This window comes from Xyrauchen texanus, chromosome 38 (assembly GCF_025860055.1).
Source record: "Xyrauchen texanus isolate HMW12.3.18 chromosome 38, RBS_HiC_50CHRs, whole genome shotgun sequence".
Lineage (NCBI taxonomy): Eukaryota > Metazoa > Chordata > Actinopteri > Cypriniformes > Catostomidae > Xyrauchen > Xyrauchen texanus.
In genome coordinates, this window is record NC_068313.1 from 19,971,414 (window position 1) to 19,995,790 (window position 24,377).

General features: G+C 38.3%; 1 protein-coding gene across 1 annotated transcript in view; it reads left to right on the forward strand.

Annotated features, from left to right (window-relative positions):
- The first annotated feature begins 1,283 nt into the window (after positions 1-1,283).
- The window catches only part of oafa (OAF homolog a (Drosophila)), a 29,094-nt gene continuing 6,000 nt past the window's right edge, over positions 1,284-24,377 (forward strand). Inside the window, exons 1-2 of the mRNA XM_052110453.1 lie at positions 1,284-2,003; positions 23,681-23,815. Coding sequence (XP_051966413.1) covers positions 1,773-2,003; positions 23,681-23,815 — 366 coding nt within the window. The 5' untranslated portion in view covers positions 1,284-1,772. The remainder of the gene's footprint in view (positions 2,004-23,680; positions 23,816-24,377) is intronic.

Here is a 24,377-nt window from a genome sequence, read left to right on the forward strand (position 1 = left end):
CGCTATAATGCAATGTAAACGCTAGAAATGTATCTGTTGTCTTAAGGGGCACCGGTCACACTAGGCTTTGAGCTCAAAAAAAATTTCGGACAACGCAACAAACCAGGATATGATGTCACACAGGACAGCTTCTGGTGTAAATAAATAACAAATAATATTATATATAAAAAAATTTACATTTATTATCAACTCACTTTTCTGCAACAACAAATCTTGCAGCTTTAAAATATGTATCTTTTGAATTGAGCCAAGATGTTAGCGTGTGACGTTTCGGTCTCCTATTGGTCGCGCTTCCTCTTGTCACACAAATTCACGGTTCAGAGTTCCCTAAGCTTGAACTTTGGTACAGCACTGTACTAATTTTTTTTTTGCATGAGCTTAAGTTTCTGCTCTGCTGCATTCAGATGCGTTTGAATGAGAGTTACTGATAGGGTGTTCATGAATGATTCGTTCATTTTGAATGAATCTTTTTTGTGACTCCGAAGAACGAGTAGTCTCAGAGAGTGATTCGTTCATTTTGTGTTGGCCGCGCATGTGCTTTGCGTAACCATTCGTTTGTTATGTGAAAACCGCAAAGGCACTGTACAGGAAACTAAAATGATTAGTTCACCTTTCGGATCTTTTGGTCTGAGACGTTCGTTCTTTTGTCATGTGACAGCCGTATACACTATGCATTGCTCTCACAGGAAACAGAAATTATTATTTCACCCTTTGAGTCTTCTTGTCCAAGTTGTTTGTTCTTTTGTCATGTGACAGCCGTATACACTATGCATTGCTCTCACAGGAAACAGAAATTATTATTTCACCCCTTGAGTCTTCTTGTCCAAGTCGTTCGTTCTTTTGTCACGTGACAGCTGTATACGATAGCGTACAAGACCTACAAGAATATGTCAGAGGTGAACTAATCTTTCTGTTTCTCATAAGTTGTCCTTAGCTGCAATATATATTTTTTCCTTACTGGGACTATAATCAAAGTTTGAGTAAGTAGATGTGTTTTGGGGAATTTGGCTATTGACATTTTTTACATTTTAATTTAATTGTGCTCAAAGGAACGAAATGACTTGAATAAAGATTTGTTCGTTTTGCTGAACGAGACTCAAAGATCCAAGTCAGTAAAATGATTCGATCTTCCCATAACTAATGAGAGTGAATGGAGCGCTTTACCCACTACGCAGGCTCCTATTGGACGGTTGTTTGAGAGGGCGCTGTGCCTTTAAGAGTTTTCGAGTGCTGCTATCTAAACTTTGGGACTGGGAGGCTGTAGGACTGCTGCACTTTGGATAATGAAGGAAGTGACGAATCCGCAATACTAGGCGACAGAGGAAAAAAAAAAAACTCCTGAGAATAAAAACAGAAACTAAAATTGAAGTCAGCGTGAAGCGCAGTGTCCTGAATGAGCACGAGCGTCAATGTCTTGAGCACGAATCTGCGCGAGCTCACAAATCAAAGTTCGCTCAATGAGAGGCGCGAGACGAGTGAAAACACCAGATTGATCGTATGTGCGACGCGGCTTTTCTTATGTTTATTTACCAAACGTGAATTGTTTCTAGACCTTTTTTTGAAACACTTTATGAATTAATTTGTTTTTCCAGCTTCCAAAAAATACGGAGTAAGTTTCAAATGCGGACACGCAGTGATATTAGAGGGGGGGATAGCTGAGTCTATCTGAGTGTTGTGGAATGAGTCGGACCGCATCAACGCTACTTTATAACCACTGGACTGTTATTCCAGTGCGTTCTCCTTCTGAGCTCAGAGTGTTAGGATAATCTGGAATGTTGGCGAGGCGGATTTCATCGGGATCAGTTCGGTTAACGGTTTTGGTTTGGGTGCTCACGTTGTCAATTACTCTTGGGTCTGGATCAGAGCTGAAGGTGAAGGTTCGTTTGTCCGATGGACAAATCACAGATGAAGTTCTGGAAGCGGACGGTGAGAAAGACTCCATCACTCTGGAGTTTAAACAAGGAGATGGTACTCTCATAACTTTTGTGGCTGATTTCAGACAGGTAAATTAAAGGCAACTGTGCCTATGCTTGATTAATTTACTTATTTACGTAGTCAGTTAATCTGATTGCAGTTTAATGCCATAGAAGTGTGCTGACATGCAATATATTGTTTTATCTCTCTCCATACAGTTCAAGTACATTATTTCATTTATGCTAGGTGAATTAATTGTGGATACATTTATATGACAATTACCTTTGGACACATTAACTCACATTTACTTTTATCCAAAGCAATTCAAAGTAAACATTTGGTCAGAATGTGTGTTCCTATGTAATTTTGACATAACCCATATTTTTAGATAATTTTGCTATCTTTCTATCTCTTATCCAGATCTTATTTGACATATATTGGTGATCAGATTTGAGAAGTTGGCTCTTCATTTGAGAAGTGGTTGATTTTCCTCAGTAATACTATTTGAAACCAGCCCCTGCTAATGGCCACAATCAGTGATGAACTTTTGACCTTAGGTCAGATTCTCTTACTGGTGATCATACCATCAGGATTAGCAGTGCCACTGTCACTGCCCTTATCCCTGAGTTCACATCAGCTTTGATTCAGTCATGTCAGCACCCCTCTGCCCTCGTGTCCCCTGATCCTGGACAGACGTGGTCAGTGTAGGGGGTTCAGATTTTGTATGGGAAGGCTTGAAATTTTCCTCTTTTTATCAGTTCCACTGGCTGGCCGGTATCCATTCCTCTCACATGTGTTTCTCATCTAAGTTTCCCCATATTTCAGGGATTTATGGAAAGTTGAATAAACAATGACTTCCAGCTGCCTTCTTGGTTTTACTGCATGCTGCTATGCAAAGGCTTTAACAGGCATGGAAGTAGACAGAATTTAGACATACTTTAGGAACATTAGTGAATGAAGGATGGTTATGCCGGCATCAGTCTAACCAATTGCTAAAGGAACCAATTGGGTGTGAAGTGCTAATCTTTTCTTTGCTTTTTTCAGTCTTTTGAGCCTCCTTTAAACAGACATGTAATATCTGATTTGGCAGAACATAACTTAAAAGGAATAGTTCACCCAAAAATTATAATTATCTCATTATTTACTCACTCTTTTATCGTCTCAAATTTGTGTGACTTTCTGTGTTACGTGGAACACAAACACATTTTTTAATGGAGATATGATGTCTGTTTGTCCATGCAATGAAAGTGAAGGGAGACCAAATTTTCAAATTCCAAAAAGTATAACATAAAGGTATTCCATAAGACTGCAGTGGTTTAGTCCATGTGTTCTGAAGCAATTAAATCGATTTTGGGTGAGAACAGGCCAAAATATGACAAGACGAGTAAATGACGAGAGAATAATAACTTTTTGGTGAACTGTTCCTTTAATTTATTTGTTTTAGATCATTTGAATTCCTCTCATCACAAGCTGAGCTTTCAGTTTACTGTGGGTCTAAATTGCAGACCTTGGCATTAGGGCTGGGTGATATATAGGATATTAACGATATAATCAAGATTATTTTGCTGACGATGTAAAATTGACCAATTTTGTGAATATTGCATTGACTTTAATGTGCTTTAAATTGGCCATTAAGTTTCATAAAGAGCGCATCAGTAGACTAATCAAAATGGAAAGTTGGTCATATGTGATTGTTATTCCACAAAAGGCTGTGATTTGAAGACAGAAAATAACACGGTCTGTGTGTGATTCAAAACCGGTGACTCGCTGATCTGTGTGCCTGCGCATGGCGGCGATCTCAGATCAGTTTACGTTCATTGTGAAATCAAAGTAATACAGGATCAAGCATTCTTGCATATACACATATAATGCAGAAAACAATGCTGAGCTGAGGTGATGGTGGTTCTGGTGACGTGGTTCTGCAGACACTGCGGAGTTAAGCGATGTGGAGTTAAGTGGTGTCTTCACCTTAAGTTGCCAACTAATTTGTGGAATACATGCTGGAAAGTTAATAAACAAAGACACCATCATTTGCCCTTTTCAATATAACTAATATAACATTAACCCTGTCCCTGACAACCAAGTCACTCCTGTTTATTACATATGTTTGCCAGCAAGAGTTTGTCAGTGCAGTCAATAATGTAGCAGATTGAAAAGGTAAGCAGAGCATCTTTTTGCAACTCAGACAACGGTGTGGTGGTGGATTGTGTCTGTTGAATGTTGATTTCACTCTACGTTGTTACCTAGTTGGTGAGATGCAATTCTGGAAAATAAACAACATCTATCTTTTACTCTCCGTGACAACGAGCTTATAGCTAACTAGCTAAACATGTAGCTACATTCTTGTCAGTTGAGTGGAAGCTAATGTGTAAACATGTATTCACCAAACTGTTTTGTTCAGGATTTGCAGTTTGGTACCCCCTTCAACTGAACAATTCCAGTCATTGGGTTTACAAAATGCAATATTAAATAGTCTGGTTTTCCACCGTTGTAAGTTTCCCCTGAACTTGTATTGCAAAATATGGTGTAACACTGCTGACACCGTTTATCTCTTGACTCGGTAGGTGTAAATGCTTCTTTTTTTACAACCTGCCCCTAATTGAATGGTAGAATAAAAATAGTCAGTATTTGACTGATACTAAGTAATACTGATTTTTATTTAGCTATAATTGTAATACGTTTTTTATTTAAATGGTCAGCAACTGTCTGATACTGAACATACTGCACTGATGTTTATTAAGCTATTTATTGTATTTTTATTTATTCTTTATTTTTTCAGTGTTCATTTCTAGAATTTGTTGACAATGTATAATAATAATAATAATAATAATAATAATAATAATAATGTCAAATAATCTTTGATAAAAATATTTGTTTAAGAAAGCAGCCTTCTGAGTACATTTGCATAGTCATATCGGTGCACAATCTACATAGAGAAGGTCTGTTCTCATTCATTTTCATTTAATTTTGTTAACTATATCGGCCACCATATCAGTAATCTGTGAATTTCCCCCTCTAAAATCGGTATCAGTCTCAAAAAATCCCATATCGGTCAGGGTCTACTTTTTATTAAGCTACTATGCATCACTTAAATAAAAATGTACATATAAAGTGCATATCAGTGAAAATGATTGAATTTCATTCTCCCTTGTGTTTTATTTTAAAAATAACTAATTATTTTTTTAAATAGATTTTTATTTAATATCTTTAAAATATTGAATCTACTTCGCTACAATGGTTCCTCTGATTAAATTTTTTAAAGCAAATACATAATTATTGCGATATATATTGAATATCGTCAATAAGCTGAACAGTGTTGAGATATAATTTAAGACATATCTCCCAGCCCTAATTGAGATCTGATTCATCCAAGGTTCATTGTTAATAATTTTTTAAATAATTCTTCCTTCATTGCAATATTACTTATATTTCCACAAGTGCTTTAACTACAGAACAGTGGGTGAAGATGGCACAGCAGTATTGCAGAGGACAGAACTTTGTCCAGCTGGCTTGATATTAAACAGGAAATGAGCATCATAAGAGGGTGATTTTTGTAAATCGGCAGATGTTTATAAACTTATATGATAAATGATCTGCACATATATAGCACCGTTTTAACCTTGGTGTTATTCAAAGTGCTTTACACTGCGTCTCATTCACCCATTCATGCACACATTCACACACCAATGACAGCAGAGCCTGCAATTGGGAGCAACTTGGTGTTCAGTGTCTTGCCCAAGGCACGTGGAGTCGTGTGGGCCGGGAATCGAACCACCAACCCTGCGATTAGTGGACAACCCGCTCTACCACCTGAGCCATAGCCGCCCCATATGTGTAGATTGTTTTGAAAGCATCAGAAACCTTTTACCCATATTTGTTGATTTGTCACAGCTGGGTTCCATTTTGGATCGAAAGAAGATGAGATGGAAATATTGTGCCTGCATATCTACAAGGAAAAACTTCACTGGTCATGGTTGTGGGTTTTTTCAGCACGCATTTTCATAATGTACAAACCAGGCTTTCTGAATAATAGACAGCACTTCAAGAGTGGGCTGTGTGAGGTTCTTTAAGCAGTTGGCCTGCTCAACTCCGCTTCTGGGCTGCATGAATAATGGTGACACATCAAAAACCAGCACCATGTGTATGGGGGGGAAAAGATGTGTGCAATGTGTGATCCATGCGTGAATCTTTCATCTCTAACTCAAGCTCTTCTCAAACCATACTCTTGTTTTTCAAGTTGTATTGTGTTTCTCAGCACTCTGCCTCTGCCCATGGGCAACATATGCAGTTGAGAAGACAAATCAATCTCAGTTCATGTCTGCTGCCAACTGAAGAGCAAAGTTGTCAGCTTTAATCTCCCTATTGGGATATCTGTGACTTGCTTGGCAGTGGGCCAGCCCTCCTCTTTACTTTTAAATGTTATCACCTCGCTAGTTTGAGCTAGGAAACATTCAACTTGAGGGCAAAGCTTATTGTTTCTTGTGGCTAAAAGTTTTTTTTTGTGACTCATATGAGCATAATGGCATTGAAGCCACATTTCTCTTTCAATCGCGTGTCGTTATGTCACATGTGGAAACTTGTCTGTCCTTTATGTCCAGGTTTCACGATTTCCTCTCAATGTGTCTGGATGGCATCCAGGTGTGTGAACCTGTACCCGAGCAGTCCAACCTGTTTTAGAAATGGCCCACTGAGTCATATGAGCTGGATGTGACCTTAAATAAACACCTGACCAACCTCTCTCGTGAAGAATTATGACATAAGACTTTTAAAACATTAATGCCAATGAGAATGAAAGAACACACCCATTGTGTAGACTAGTTTCACATTGCTATACAAGAATTAAAGGGATAGTTCACCCAAAAATTTACATTCTCTAATAATTTACCCTCATGCCATCCCAGATGTGTATGACTGTCTTTCTTTAGCAGAACACGTATGAAGATTTTTTTTTTAACAATATTTCAACTCTGTAGGTTTATGAAATGCATGTGGATGGGTGCCAAATTTTTGAAGCTCCAAAAATTACATATAACAACATAAAAATAATCCATATGATTCTAGTGGTCTAATTCATTAAGTCTTCTGAAGTGAAAAGATAGGTGTTTGTAAGAAATAGATTCATATTTAAAACCTTTTTACTAAAAATGTTAGCTTCCATCCAGCTTGTTGAGGGAGTTCAAACTGCCTCTCGTGTGAAAGCCTCCTGCATAGATATTCATTTGTAAATCCCTTATTAGCAGCTGTTTCTATGAAACACAACTCCTTTTCCACACAAAAGAAGTTTATGCTGCGGTCAAGGAGTTTGTTCTCCGGTATCTCCTCCACTCACTCGCTTGCATTCGAACATATCTCCTTGTTCACCGTTCCAAGATGGCGCCACAGTTGAAGTATCTAAACCAGCCGATTGAGGCATCTATGTATGGATTTCTATGCTACTCTGTTTTTCTACTTATTTTTTTTTCATATTTCATGCATCAGTTTTCATGTGAGCTTGACCTCGACCCTCGTGACTATTTAGTAAAAGAAAATTGATATAGATCTATTTCTTACATACGCCTAGAGTTTCGCTTCATAACACATAATTTAATCCACTGGAGTCTTATGGATTATTTTATGTTGGCTCTAAGTGCTTTTTGGAGCTTAAATATTTTTTTTATAATTATTAATTTGTGTTCTGAAGAAGAAAGTCATACATATCTGGGATGGCATAAGTGTGAGTAAATGATGAGAGAATTTTCATTTTTGGGTGAACTAATCCTTTCAGACAGAAATTGCAGGACTGCTACAATAGCAATATTGCATTGCAGTGCACGCTGGATTAAAAGATGATGTCTGTATTTTTATTCAGTGTCTTTTATAGGGATGGGAATCCCAAGGAATTTAACTGTTCTGATTACAATTAATGTTAACAGTTCTGGTTCCTTAACGATTCCATTAACGATTCTTTTAGTACTTCTGTGAAATTAATATTTGGATATAAGAAATGCATTTCTTATTGTATTAAATGCCCACAGCACTCAGTCAACAAATGATAAGATCCTTTAATATATTGTGTGAAAACATTCAGGCAACAGGTGTTTACACAGACCATTTAATGTTTTGATTTGTTCTTTTTTTTTTATGTACTGTATGTATCAGAGTGGACTGGTATTGGTTGTCTGCAAAAATATATGCTACAATTGCCAATATATTTATTTTTTCATCCATATTTTTATCCTCACTTCAGTGCAAATTTGGTTATTTTGATTCGATAATCAAGTGTTCTAAATTGAAGCAAGGACATGAAAAGACAAATGTGACTAGTTGGTAATGTGGCTGTCAACACATATATTGTGTATTCAACTTCATATCTTGAGAATAATAATAAAAAATAAAAAAACCTGGTCTGGTGAAATACAGCTTATACAATATTCTTAATCTGGTGAATATATAGGCTATACAATGCTTAATCTGGTAAATACAAAAATATAGAGCATTGTAAATAAAAGTCCCAAAATAAGTTTGTGTATTTCGGGCTTGTTCATAGTCTGAAAACTAGTTTTGAAAAATAAACCAATTCTCTATTCCCAACCCTGGTTATAGATCCTAACTTAATATGCAGAGGGAACTAAGTAAGCCATTCATAGGTTGAAATGCTATATGGCATTGCTTTGTTTGTATAAGCAGCCCAATAAAGCAACATTGGCTCAACCAATGATGTGAGTTTGGGGAGGGACAATCCATTTGTCAAATGAGGGGAGTGTTTGTCATTATTTTAGCAATTATGTTTGGTTATGCTAGTGGTGGAATAACACACTTGACAAAATCACTTGTAAATTCTGGATTTGCAAAATATTTGCTTACATTTTTCATTGTTTTGGGTACAAGCAGGACATCTCGGCAGTCATTTTGTCTAATGGCTGATGTCTGTATTCAACCCAGAATAAGGCAGATGTTGACCCTTTAAACACTGCCATGATGAGGCCTCTTGTTTCCTGCAGAGAGAGCAGCAGACACGGTTATGCAAAGTTCTTTGAACTGTTCAACTCAGCTGATCCATTGTACGTACATTCCAACAGTGACAGACTGACAGTGGTAAAATATGTGGAGCATTAAGAAATGTGCCCCAGTTTTCTCATACTTTCAATCACAACACTCTTCTCGTTCTTTTCCTCAATCACTGTTTTTCAAAGAAAAAGGGAATATATAGATTTTAAAAAGATAATTTTTACTCTTCAGAATGAATTCTATCTCTATATATAGATTTAGTTTGCATAGTGAATCCTGTATGATAGATAGCAAACGTATTTAGGCCTGCTGTTTCCATAAAATCCTTTAAATGCTGCATGAATTAACAGCCATAAGAGAATACATAACCTTTGAACTGTTTGATTCATTACTTTATGAATCAAGCCTTGGGTTACATCAGTTCTTGCTGGGCCCAACTTCCCTGTGAAATATATTGTACAACCTAGGGTTCCCCCCACCCCTTTTCTTAATGATGCGTATGTTCCTGGAAATGAAATATACTTCCCTCTTTCATTCACAGGAATTGTATGAATCCTCCCTGGTGAGTATGGGTCTTGTCTGTTCCTCTCCCACGCTCTGATGTCTCTCGCTGTTTCTTGTGCAATACTTTTGGCTTGATAAGCCGTGTTGAATTATTGGCAAACAGATCTATAGAAATAGCATTAAGATCTTGATTTGCTTTTGAATACAAAGTTACTGAGTCTTTGTGCCAAATCAAGTTGTTTTGTTAGATTTTAAATTGTTGTGGAAGGAGTTATGTTGCGCATTGCTGCCTCGTTCATTTGATCTTCAGTTGAATAGTGTATATCATCAGAACTCCAGTGAGTTTGAATCACAGTAAGACCGCTGTAGCAGGGAAAACATGTCTCTGCCATCCTGCAGTGCAGCTCAAGTTAGCCACATAAGTCAAAGGTCACATGCATGCAGCCCAATGGAAGAGATGGTCTTTTGTTACCATTTGGCCAAGTGGCTCTATTTTTGCCATGCTCTTTGGTTTTTGGTGTCATATTCAGATGAAATCTACTTCAAGAAATTACCAAAACAGGTTGCCTCAGTTCTATGCACATTGATTTATTTAGGGGCTTACTAGTGGGGCAGGTGTGAAAGACCTCACATTCCTCTAAGAATTTATCCACAACCCAGGCATTTCTCCCAGACTTGGGTTTTTCTGCTGCTCTTTTGTCTGTGGTTGCTGTTCATTAGAGCGAAAGGTTAAATGCTGGCATGCACCTGTGCCTTTTCACTGGCCTTCTTAGAAAACCAATTAATACATCTCTGCCATCACAGAAGGAGCCATAATCCAGTTTAAGTGAAATTCTAGACAATAGGTTTTTCGTAATTCCAACCCAGACTACTTTTTCCATAAACATCCTGCATGCCTGATCCTTCTATCTTAGATCATGTTTGAATGCCTTATTTGTTTGTATTCATTTTGAATTCTACTCCTAGTTACCTTTAACTGCACTGGGTGTTTAGTTTAAGTCTTGAAAATGATTTATTTCTTTGTGGGACATGATTCACAAGTAAAATTTAAAAGCTTGCATACCTGCAATCTGACTCGGCTTGAAAATTTGATGAAAAGTTTGATTAGGGTTGCTATAGTGTAACCTGTTTTACTCTTTGTGAAATTTTATACTGGATAAAGGGGGAAACATTATGAATGGAACTTCCAATAGCAATACAATAGCCTAACTAATAGAATGGCTTGCCTAATGTAGATTTTGCGACCCATGATAAATTAACCTAAATACTCATTGAAAGCCTGATGTTTTTTACCAACATATCAAATTACACAGGGAGCAAAGTACACACACTGACAGAAGACGTTTAATTGCAGGTACACTGTAAAAAGATTTAGACCACTAAAAATTTTCAGCTGGCACAATACAAATTATTTGAGTTGAATATTCTGTTGCATCAACAGTCTTTTAGTCTGATTAAGCCAAAGTTAAAAGACTGTTGCTGCAGCAGAGAATATTCAACTCAAAGAATTTTAATTTTGCCAACTGAAAAATGTTAATGCAACAAGTTTAGACTTTTAGAGGTCTAATTTTATTTTTACAATTGACTGAATTGTTTATTTCTCATTGCCCCAATGTAAATAATATGTCAAATATAATTGGGGAAAATAAATGCAATCCATGAAGCATAATATCTCGCTTTAACATACACTTTATTAATCACTTGCACAACAGAATAATATTTGTGGACAATACTTCACCTTAGATTATAGAGCAAAAACACTTGACAGAAAAATAATGTTGCATACATTCAAGATGGCTCTTTCAAGCAGCTTAAAAGAGGTAGGTCTATCAAATTGTACATACAGACAAACAAATAAACATCTGAAAACACATTATCTGACAGATATTTGCAGAACTGATTACATTGTAGCTTACCAAAGTATTACAGCACAATCTTAAAACTGAAATAACTGTGACAAGAAAGACATAAACATAAGTTTTCAGTAATAGAGTACAACTGTATTTACTCTCAGTTCCTTATTTTAGCTAATAATGTGTATTTGTTTCAGATTTTGTCACTGTACTCTTACAAAGGATTAGTGCACACGAAATGAAAATTCTCTCATGATTTTCTCACCTTTAAGCCATCTCAGATGTGTATGTATTTCGTTCTTTAGCAGAACTGAAATGAGGATTAGTATAACCACATTTCAACTTAGTGTGTCCATACAATGCCAGGAAATGACTACCAAAGTTTGACGTCCAAAAGGCATATTTAGGCAGCATAAAAGTAATCCACACAACTCCAGTCAATCGATTAATGTCTTCTGAAGCGAATTGATAGGTTTGTTTAAAACTTAAATCAATAATTGTGCCCTCTGAATATAATTTTTTATTTTAATTGAAAACTTTAAGATGTTATCACCACAATACATATTTATGTTTGGGGCAATTATTTGCATGTCTTTAATTGAGCCTCGATGACATATACGGCTCACAAATGCGACCTCCGGAGGACGCAGCCTTCCAAACGACGCCTTTGATGGTGTATGATAACAATGAATCGATCTTTTGGTTATGAAATTAATAATTTAATTCGCTAGCGCTAGTTTAGGACACTATAGAAACAGTTGGCATTAACTATGGCTGCAGTGTGCTAATTACCTAGTGACTTAAAAGGACTATAGTTTGGATTGTTTTGAGTTGTTGTTGCAAGTAAACTTAATGAGTTTCAAACGTCAGTTTCACCTTACACCAATTATGTCAGCTAGCTAATTATTAATTTATAGAAACGACACTTCTGCATTTATAAAGTTAGAGATAGCTCAGCTAGTTTCGCAAGCTAGCAACCAAACTCAGCTAGTTTAGCTACCAACTCTGCCTAGCGACCAACTCTTTGCTCATTCCAAGACCTTTTTACATTTACATTTTATTCATTTGGCAGACGCTTTTATCCAAAGCAGAGGAAAACATAAGTCAATCATCTTAAGGAGACAGTGGTACGAAAAGTGCCATACTACAATGTTTCACTTGCATCAGAATAGTATTCAAACCAGATTAAAGTTTAATAAATAAACTTAATAAAAAAACATTTTAGTGACTGGTTAAGTGTTCATGGAAAAGATGTGTTTTAAGTAATTTTTTGAAGACCAAGAGTGAGTCAGCTTCACTGATGGAGTTGGGAAGGTCATTCCACCAACGTGGTATGATGAAACTGAAAGTCCGGCGACGTTCCTTAGCCGACCGCAGGCTTCTGGTGGGAACGTAGCTCTGCAGAAATGATTTTAGGTGTGCTGGAGCAAACCCAGTGACTGTTTTGTATGCCAGCATCAGAGCCTTGAATTTGATACCTGCATCAACTGGCAGCCAGTGGAGAGAGACAAAGAGTGGTGTAACGTGCTCTCTTTGGTTCATAAAAGATCAGACGTGCTGCTGCATTCTGGATCATTTGCAGAAGTCTAAGTGCACATGCAGGGAGGCCTGCAATAAGAGGGTTTCAGTAGTCCAGTCTAGTTATGACAAGTGACTGAACAAGCAGTTGTGTGGCATGTTCCGAGAGGAAGGGTCTTATCTTCCTGATATTGTAGAGTGTAAATCTACATGATCTTGCAGTCTTTGAGATGTGGACTGTAAAGTTTAGATTGTTATCGATGGTTACCCCTAGATTTCTGATAGTTTTGAAAGGTGATACTGTAGTTGTACCCAGCTGTACCATGATGTTGTGTTCAACAGCAGGGTTGGCTGGAAAGACAAGGAGTTCGGCCTTGGCTGGGTTGATTTGCAGGTGGTGTTCCTTCATCCAGACCGAGATTTCTGCCAGGCAGGCAGTGATTTGAGCAGTCACATTGGTGTCATTGGGCTAGAAAGGAGAGTTGCGTGTCATCAGCGTAGCAGTGGTTAAGAGAACCCATGTGACTGAATGATGGGTCCCAGTGATGTTGTGATTTAGAGAAGTGGCCCAAGCACTGATCCCTGAGGTACCCCAGTAAGTAACTGATGTGGGTTGGCTACCTCAACTCTCCAGGCAACCTTGAAGGACCTACCTGAGAGATAATAGTTATACCAGTCACTGTTAAACACAGTTCCTTCGTTGCCCAGTGAGGAGAGGGTGGAGAGTAGGATCTGATGGTTGACCATGTCAAAGGCTGCATAAAGGTCCAGCAGAATCAGGACGGATGATCTGGATTCAGCTTTTGCCTGTCTCAGCAACTCCACTTTTTTCACAACTCAACTCCAACTTTCCACTTTTAAAGCCTGACTGATTGTCATTCAGCAGCTTGTTCTGTGAGAGATTTGATTGAAAACTGCCCTTTCAAGTGTTTTTGCCATGAATGGGATGAGAGAGACTGGTCTGTAGTGTTTTATTTGTGTGGTGTTAAGTTCAGGTTTCTAAAGCAGCGGGGGTTACTCGAGCCTGCTTAAATGTATTGGGGAAAGTGCCTGTAAGTAGAGACGTGTTAATTATGTCTGTGAGTCCAGGTTGGATGGACGGAGAGATGGCCTGGAGAAGGTGAGAAGGAATGGGGTCAAGGGAACAGGTGGTGGTGTGGTTGAAGAGGAGGAGTTTAGAGACCTCAGTGTCAGTCAGAGTAGAGAACATAGAGACAGAAGAGTTGCATACAAGAGACAGGTGTTTGACCGGGTGTGGTGCTGAGAATGTATTGCTGATGGTTGTAACCTTATTTGTAAAAAATGTGGTGAAGATATCTGCTGTCAGTGATGTGTCAGGTGGTGGAGGGGGAGGGCAGAGAAGTGTGTTGAATGTTCTAAACAAGCTGCGAGTGTCTGTGGGGCTGTTGATCTTGTTCTGGTAATATCAGGTTTTTGCAGATTTAACGTCATCTGAAAAAGTTGCAAGCAGAAGCTGATATTTTCTTAGATCTGCTGGATCTTTAGATTTACGCCATCTCCTCTCATCTGCCCTGAGGTCAGTCCGATGTTCGCGAAGGATGTCAGACAGCCAGGGGCTGGGTGGTGTAGTACATGCTGGCCTAGAGGAGAGAGGACAGATGTTGTCTAGACAGGTTGTTAAAGTAGAGCTTAGTGTGTCTGTGGTGTGGAAAATGCATTTATTGTGGGAAGAGATGTAGAGACTGCAGTGGAAAGGCGAGAGGGTGAAGGAGAACTGAGGTTACAGCAAAAGGAAACCAAAGGTGGAGTCTGTTTTAATGTAGATGGGAGAGTCATGTTTAATTGAACAAAGTAGTGATCAGAGACATGTAAATGTGTAACAAGAATATTTGTGTTGGTACAGTTACATGTAAATATGAGGTCCAGCTGGTTGCCCGATCTGTGAGTTGCTGTGGTGTGTAGTCTTTCCAAATCAAATGAGGCCAGAGGAGTATTCAGTTCAGTGGCCTGGGGCTTGTCCTGGTGTATGTTGAATTCGCCAAGAACCACAAGTGGCCTACCATCCTCTGGCAAGGAGGACAGCAGGACATCCAGCTCCTCAAGACAATTTGTCAGCTGACCTGGAGGGTGATAGATGACAACAACATGTATTTTTGTGGGTTGCATTGTAGTTATGGCATGGAATTCAAAAGATGTATGTTGCATAGTGAAGATTGTGGTGAAAAAGTCTGGTTGTTATGAATTAACAAACCTGTTGCCCCACCCCTACGTATGTGGAGAGGTGTGAGAGAAGTTGTTGTTGGAGTTAGCAGCAGGTGTTGCTGTATCCTCTGGACGTATCCATGTCTCCGTCAGTGCCAGGATGCTGAGGGTGGACTGTGTGGCAAAGGCTGGAATGAAGTCTACTTTGTTCACAGCAGGCTGGCAGTTCCAGAGTGTCCTTGCTTGGTGGACTCGCACAGGAAGATTCTCTGGTCTTTACACAAAAAGGTCTTCACACGAGGAGGGCTTTACATGAGGGCTACCACTTCTGCTTCTGCGTCAGCATTCAGTCAAATATATACATGATTTTAACAAGCCATACAGTGGAAAAAAGCAGGACACGCCTTAATGCTACTTTGCACAACAAAGCTAGTCACGTGGTCAAACTAAGGGTTGCGCAAGGTGACAAGCGCCGGAAACAAACGCAACTTCCGTACACCGTAAATAAATTCTGCTGCAATTTAGCAATAATTAATACTCAAAAACAAGTGAAGCACTGTTTACAAACACTAAAAAAACCAACAATAGTTTTACACACTTTTTGTCTAAAGGCCATTTTGCCTGACTTTGGATAATGAAATTCCATAGGCTTACTTGTCAGAGGTTTTCCTGATGTGTAATGTGTAATATAGAAGAAATTTTTCTCCAGTTTTGTTATTTGCATATTCAGTGTATGCATTTTATGCCTTAAAACATGTTGAGAATGTTCATTTAGTATGTTGAAGATACTTAAATATTTTCATAAAGATTAATATCTCTACATGTTTACCTTTCCCAGTACTTGTGGGTTAAGCAAGGGAAGTTTGTATTGTGTTGCTCACATCGTGCACGCAGCAGGCTTTCAAGACAACACTGACACCTGTTTAGAACTTTATTTGTGCAAACGTCAGGTGCATAATAAATGGATCAAACACGTTTTAAATTGAAATTGCGGGTCAAAGCAAAATGTACAACTTGTCGTCTCATTGTTCATTGTGCAAAAACTAATGCTAACAATAAAATCAAAGTATTTTAAGTCATAATATTTTGAGAATAAATCAAAAGGAAATGGATGTGGTGGACAATAGCAAAGTGGAGCGTCTGGGTCTTTACATACAACACCACTAACCAGGGAGATAACTTGGCTGTGCAACAGATCTGAATTTGTGGGAAGTTTTTGTGAGCTCTCTGTTCCTGAAAGAGGTGTGCATTAGTACATGATTTTTCAACATGTGGATGACTGTCAAGGGAGGCACGAGATATAGGCTCACACTCAAGTGAAGCGAAAAATAATTGGAATTGCTATGAATTATATACATTTGAAGTCAGAATTTTACATACACTTCATTAAACAAATTTTTTAACCACTCCACAGATTTAATATTAGCAAGCTATAGTTTTGGCAAGTCGTTTAGGATGTCTACTTTGTGCTTGAAATGAGAAATGTTTCCAACAATTGTTTACTTGGTTAACTGTGCATTTAAGCAGTTTGGATAATTCCAGAAAATGATGTCAAGTCTTTAGACAATTAGCCAATTAGATTCTGATAGGATGTGTACTGAATTGGAGGTGCACCTGTGGAAATATTTTAAGGCCTACCTTCAAACTCAGTGGCTCTTTAACTGACATCATGGGAAAATCAAAAGAAAAGATCTCAGAAAATAATTGTGGACCTCCACAAGTCTGGTTCATCCTTGGGAGCAATTTTCAAATGCCTGAAGGTATTACGTTCATCTGTACCAACAACAGTACACAAGTATAAACACCATGGGCCACGCAGCCATCATACTGCTCAGGAAGGAGATGCATTCTGTCTCAAATATAGTTTGATGTGAAAAGTGCAAATCAATCCCAGAACAACAGCAAATTACCTTGTGAAGATGCTGGAGGAAACAGGTAGACAAGTATCTGTATCCACAGTAAAACAAGTCCTATATCAGCAAGGAAGAAGCTAATGCTTCAGAACTGCCATAAAAAAGCCAGAATACAGTTTGCAAGTGAACATGGGAACAAAGATTTGACTTTGGAGAAATTTCCTCTGGTCTGATGAAACAAAATTTGAACTTTTTGGCCACAATGTCCATCGTTATATTTGGAGGAAAAAGGGTGAGGCTTGCAAGCTGAAAAACACCATCCGAACCGTGAAGCATGTTGGTAGCAGCATCATGTTGTGGGGTGCTTTACTGCAGGAGGGACTGGTGCCCCTTCACGAAATAATTTTCCTTCCTCATGATGCCATTTATGTGGATATATTGAAGCAACATCTCAAGACATCAGCCAGAAAGTTAAAGCTCAATATGGGTCTTCCAAATAGACAATGATCCTAAGCATACCTCCAAAGTTGTGGCAAAATGGCTTATGGACAACAATGTCAAAGTTTTGAGTCCTCAATCTGATTTGTGGGCAGAACTGAACTGAAATTATTTCTTCTAATAATTTTTACTTTATTCTCAAAATATTAGGACTTTATCATCTATATATATATTTATTTTTTATTACGTGTAAATAAAACAACATTGTGGGATCACTGAGTAAAGTTAAAAATAACTTTATTTTTTAAAAATGTATCTTGAAACACCTGCATTGGGTTTCATGATTCCGAGTTTATTTTAACAAAGCAAAGTTTCAATGCTTGATAAACGGATACGTTTTCTTTTTTCCCTTTGGTGTGCAGACTTAAGTACAATAATTAGACAAGTTCAATGTCATTTGATTTTAAACCATTTAAAAATCAAGGCACCCCAAAGAGGCTATTTAAATTCAGCAGTGCAACTCCACGTACATGACATGGAATCATATACCAACACAGGCAGAGCGCATATACAGGCAGTGACCGTTTGATAATTTTTGTTTGACTTTAATGTGAGATTTATCATTTAAAACCTTCATGCAAAAGTCACACTGCAAATTACACAACCAAGTTGGTCTCCCCTACACTCTCAAATATTATCTGAATGCAATGAAATTGAAATATATTGTTTTCTATTCTACAAATGTAAATAATTGTTAGATATTTTTTGTATCGTTTTTAGTTCAGTTACATAATTCGCCATTCTTCATGGAATTGTAGTTCATTCCCTCATGAAAGACATACACGCTCTTGTACCGTTCTCTTTCTGCCCAATTTTCAAATATTTGTCTGCTTCAAATCCAAGTTTATAATGTTGATTAAATGTTTAAACAAATGTTAACTGTTTGATTAATTGCTTGGATATCTTGTATTTAAGATTTTATGAAATCCCTATGGGAAAAATTAATGGGAAAAATACTTCCCGAACCAAGACCGCTTGTGTGTTGCATTATGAATAGCATTCTAGAAGCCTTTGTGTTCACTTACTTGTGTAGAGTTTTAGGCCTTTTGGGAAAATGTTGTTGAGGATGATGTGAGTTGTATGCCTTCATCAAACAACTTTCCTCTATAAGAGATCAATCAGTAGTTAACCCACATTTTGGATATGGTAATGCATCCAAGTGTTTATATGTAATGTATGCAGCCTGTTACAATTTACACTACTAATGCGTTCCTGTGCACGCTTCCTGTGCAAGTAGGTCTACAGTGTTCCGTCCAATGTGTTGTTTTCTCCTTATATGTAACTCACTTTTCTGTTGGCTGCCTCTTTGAGATGTGTTGGACAGCACTAAGATTTAAAAATGACAACATAGGCATTATATTCCAAACATGCATCTTAAGCAATTCCACTGAAGGTATATTTCATGCCAATTATTGCAAAAGAAAGCAGAAAGAGCACTTAAACACAAATCAAACATCTTTAATGTGGCACATTTAATTTGCATTGTTTTTAAAATCATTCATCAATGCCACTCCATGGTAGTGTTAAGCGTGACAGAATTTACAAAACAAAACTTTTGTCACAGTCCATTGTTCTCGCTTATTTTCAATTAACACATTTATTAACATTTTATTTTTAAGAGGCACAAAGAAATGTGACTTGAGCTAATCTTATATAAATCACAAATCCAGATCCACAGTTTTACAGTGATTTTACCATGGTTAAAGGAATGGTTCACCCAAAAATGAAAATTCTCTTATCATTTACTCACCCTCATGCCATCCCAGTTGAGTACTTTCTTTCTTCTGCTGAACACAAGTGAAGATGTTTACAAGAATATCTCAGCTCTGTTGGTCCTCACAATGCAAGTGAATGGGTACCAAGATTCTGAAGCTCCAAAAGCACACAAATTAATCATAAAAATAATCCATATGATTCCAGTGGTTTATTCCATATCTTAGGGCTGCACGATTATGACACAAATCATAATTGTTGAGTATTGCCCTGGGTATTGTAATCATGTTTATTAATGACGATAAATAGATTAAATTACTGTGGTGTCACTAAGCAGGAAACTGTGCTTGCAGTTTCTTCAGAGCATCAGGTGGTTATGGGCTTTTTTTTAAGCATTAAATACTGTAACAATATTTGTTAATTTTACTTAAAGTTATTATAAAGGTATATCTATGTTTATATATGTCAAATAACTATATTTGTAGGTTCTTTCTGAACTATTGAAAAAAAAAAGAAAAACAGTATTAACTTCAGTCAGTATGCCTGTACTGAAGTATACACATCCTCACACATTTAACACACTCCCAAAGCCTGAAAAATGTGGCATAAAAATCAAAAACTACCATCAGACATGCAATACGTGTCTTTATTGCTTTAAATTATTGTCCCACATCCAGTAAATTATAATATTTGACATATTCAATGGTCAAACTGAACAGCCAATTTAGGTTGAACTTCCTTACTGCATTTAAAATCCAGTATGGTGATCTTGTTCGCATAAGATCATTGTTAAATCATATTTGGCCTCAAATCTGTCACAGCGGTTGCACGTTGGAAATTAAGATCAGCCTGTTTGCGATTTTATTTTTTTTATTTTTTTTGTGTGATTTGTTAAAATTTCAATCTACCAACAGCAGTTGTGGGTCATATAGCAACTTTGTAGCTTCCTTAATACATCAATACAACTGTTATTTTTTTTTTATTTTTAAGTTGCACACAAAAATCAAGGAATGCACCAATATACAAACTCTCCTGTTCTGCTCTCATAATAAATATAGCTGTTTAAACAACACTATAAATCACTTTTTTAGAACCTTTCTGTACCTTGATGATAACGGTCAGGGATAATTTTAGTTTTGTCTTGTTGCTCGTTTGTGTGTTGTTTACCTATGATAAATAAAACGGGCAACATTTAATGAATTTAAAATAATTCAAAATTGCACATCTTTGTTCTACAGCTTCTTTTCGCGTGTCAGGTGATGTTCTTCAGCACTAATTTTTGTGTGCCATCGCAAACTGAGATTAAATAGACTGTAAAGCAAGTATCTGGATGTCAGACTATTCAAAACTTGCACATAAGGATTGGTTGGCATTACAGATAGGACTGTACTGTAGACCCACTGCATCTCTGGCCATTGCAGTTTCATTTCTCAACGCACACGTCTGGGATTGGTTAGAAACTCAACCACTGAAATAACACATTCTAAATGGAAACCATTAACGCAACAGGAGTAGACTTGAATGCTGTAATCGTCAGTTTTCACGATTACATAATCGTGAGAGCCGTAATCGTAAAGTTTTCAGATTAATTGTGTGGCCCTACCATATCTTTGGAAGCTATACAAGTGTGGGAGAGAAACAGATTCACATTCTTCATGCATATCGCCTCCTAATGAGCAGCTTTCTGTTATCCATGTAAACAACTTTCTTATGGCCATTCGTCTAACCTGTGAAACAGGTTGAGCTTGGAGGTACAGCAGTGATAACCTCTCATCTACTTCATTCATCTATGATGGGAAATTTTATGGTATAATAAGCAGCATTTGGAACTGACTGTGTGAGCAGTGCCAAGCTTTGGGTTTGTGCCGCTGCTGTAGCACCCAGTGAGATGTCAGCATATTCCAAACAAACACACCATGATCCCGGTGCAGGATGCCAGACCAGGAACAGAAGCTAATGTTTGTATTGCTCTCAGAGATGGCATATATTTCTTCAATACTGTCTCTTGGCGCCACAATTTGACCAGTCTCTAATCTGGTCATTTTTGGTCTATTTTGGTGGAGCTGCTCAAGGTTTGGAACACAGTGGGTATGTTGTAACCTGTGTTTACTATTTTTGAAAGAATGAAGAATCAGAGAGATTAACTGCGGAGCTGCCTGATTTAAGTGTTTACACACCAATCTGTCTTAGACATGTTCCTACATGGAAAGGGGTCAACCAGACAATTGTAACAGGATCCCAGAGACACTCAGCATTGTGGTAAAATGAAAAAGTTACACACTCCAGATAAGGAAAGAGGAAATTGTCAAGCAATTACAACCTGCCCTTTGAAGATAAAGGGCAGGTTGTAAAGGGAAATCAGTGATTGAGCTACCGATATCAGCTCAACCTTTGTAAACTATGGTGCGATTGTCACATGTTAGCAGGTGTGAATGCATTTTCTGTGTATTGTCAGCTTGCACAGGGAGAATTGTAATCCATTTGCTTCACTCCTGGGTTTATCCCTGCTTTCAGCAAGGTGGTTGCAAAGAAGTGATGTCAAAACTTCCCTGTAATTAACCAGAGTGCCTAGAGCAGTTCCCCCCACCAACACCCCCTTCTCTCTCCGTTTCTTAAACCAATCCGCCTGTCTGCCGACTGGGAGGTCCTTATAGTGTCGCAGCTTAAAATAACAGCTGCCTGCTCAATCCCTCCCTCTTGTGTTTGCTGATTGTTCTGTCACCCGAGCCGTAATTCCACCAGGTCTGCCTCCTCTATCAATTTAATTTCGCCTCAATAAGTTCCTGCTGCTTCCCACTCAAGATTTCAAGAAATTCAAGATCAGCTTTTTTCATGTATTGATTCTTGTGAGGTATTTCGATTTTATGTTTTTCTTCCTTTTAGGAAATGAGGAATAGCTTTTTAACATAAAGTTTCATCCTTTGTAGTCTGGCTGGGGGGTGTTGACCTTCTGGCAGTGCCTGCCATCAGGTCTTCCCCGCCTTTCTGGAGCCCTGGAATAGAAGAGGAGAGGGAAAGAGCAAGGTGGAGCAACAGAGAGAGAGAGAGAGATAGAAAACTGGCTTGCCGGTCCCTGGTCACGCTGTCGCCTGGTCCTCAGCCACTCCTCCAACCTCTGGCGGATGGCAGCTGTTCCTCCGTCTCTCGGTGACCAGCAGCGACTCCACCTTCCCCAGGCAGATGGCTGTGGATGCTCACCTGTCAGGATGGCAGCAGTGAGGACTATGCAGTAGAGCATCCATCCTCATTCCTGGGTTTACGCACCAATGTAATTGGGTAAAGGATGGGCAAGGAGGCGGAGGGAACAAGCAGAACAGTTAACATAACTTTAATGACATAAGAGAACTTAAAGAAACATAAACTCACACACTCTGCGGCCATGTATGTGTGTCTCTCTCTCTCACTTGAACTGGTACTCCCGGCTCATCTTTATCCCCCTCCCAGCTGATTACGACAATTCCGCACCTGGTGTGCATTGTCACGGCCCGGCCACGGCCTCCTCCGTGTCACACATAGAAATTTATGACAAAATGCATCATTTGTATTGGTGCAGAGAGTAATGACGGTACGAATATACTTTTGTGTGTGAGTGACCTGAGGTCCACCTATTATCCCACTCTTATGCCCATCCTGTTTCATGTCTCCACTCTTAATATTTCCTTTAATACTACTACTTAGAATAAATAAAAACTAAAAGGTTGATTTCCTCAGTGTTGCTGGGTTAAAAAAATAGGTTAATCCGGGTAAGGGGCAAGGTCTGTCATTTGCACATGTTTCCATCCTGGTCCGAGGCCCAGGGAGGATGGCTTTTTCTGCGGCTCTACATTGTCATTTCTACATTGTCATTTCTAAATTGTATCGCGCCTTTGATTATGGTTAGGGTGAAGCCCTAACAGAAATTAATCATAGTTTTACTATAGTAAAATTGTAGTAACCATGACTATGACCATTTTTATACTATGGTTACTGTAGTAAAGCCATGGTTTATTTTTGTAGGTTAGGTTTAGGCATAGGGGTTGGTGTAAGAGTTTTATATATATATAACTAAGAGGAGGAGAGAGTAAGGAGAAGTGTGTGTGTTTGTTTCGTTCGTTCATCTGGCAGAGCCATAGGGATGCCAGAGCAAGGAGTTGCTGATAAATGGGCTGACACGTCTGTGGCCTTGCTCTTCTCTTGTGGGTTTTCCTAAATGCCTTTACATGGAAGTCTTTATAGGCATAGAGGTGCTGCCAGAGCTCTGGTTTGGTTGCTAACAGCAACCCAATGATGTGTTGAAATATATGGTGACTTTCTGTTGTTCTGGGATAAGATGCAATACAAATCTTGTGATGGGGATCTGACTGTAAGCATGAAGGTCAGGGGCTAAATTAGAATAGCTAAAAAAAACAAGAGTTGAATTAGTAAAAATAATAAATGCAGAGGTTGTTGAAGCCACACACATAGCCAACATCAAGACATATTAGTATTTTTAGTTATAAGTAAATTATATAATGAAGGTGTGGTATAATTAGGATGGCATTCCTGTAGCTTAACTGGTTGAGCATGAGGCTAGCAGCCCCAATGTCATGGGTTTTACTCCCAGTTAACGTACAAAGGCCTACTGATAAAATGTATACCTTTAATGTACTTTAAATAATTTTGGATAAAAATACATAAATGTACATGTCTTTTTCACAGGATGTGAAGATTTTTCGGGCGCTTATCCTGGGAGAGCTGGAGAGAGGTCAGAACCAGTACCAGGCGCTGTGCTTCATCACACGCCTCAACCACAATGAGATCATCCCCAGCGAGTCCATGGCCAAACTCCGACAGGTCAGTCTGTTTCACTCCGTTCCCCTCAGAGGCTGCTGACAGGCCTGGGAGGAGTTATTCAGGCCCAGATGGAATCGGCAGATTTTGTGGGAAGATCTGCAGAATTCTGTGAAAGGGATTTAAACATAGTAAAATGAGTTAAATCAGAAACGGTTTAGCTGAGATGGACCACTTGTATGAAAATTAATGGGAGAAATTGGAATTATAGAAAAGGAAGTCCAGCGGAATGGGTAAAAGAGCCAATCACCTTTTTGATAGGGGCATCACCTGGCAGATTAGGTCTGCAACTAACGACCATTTTGACAATCGACTAATCTAATGATTATTAGAATGATTATTCTACTTTTTGGGGTGATTAATGCAATTAATCATTAGCTCTTAACTGAATATTCAGCATGTGCCTCGAGTTAAAAGGTTGCATTAAACGTGCTAACTAACAATAAAGAGGACCGTAACAAGGTTTCTAGCTTCATGGGAAAGCCGATTTGAAATATCAAAATAATGGTTTAATGAAAACTTAAACAAAAGGACACAGAACACAAACGCGCACACTGCAGCTGTG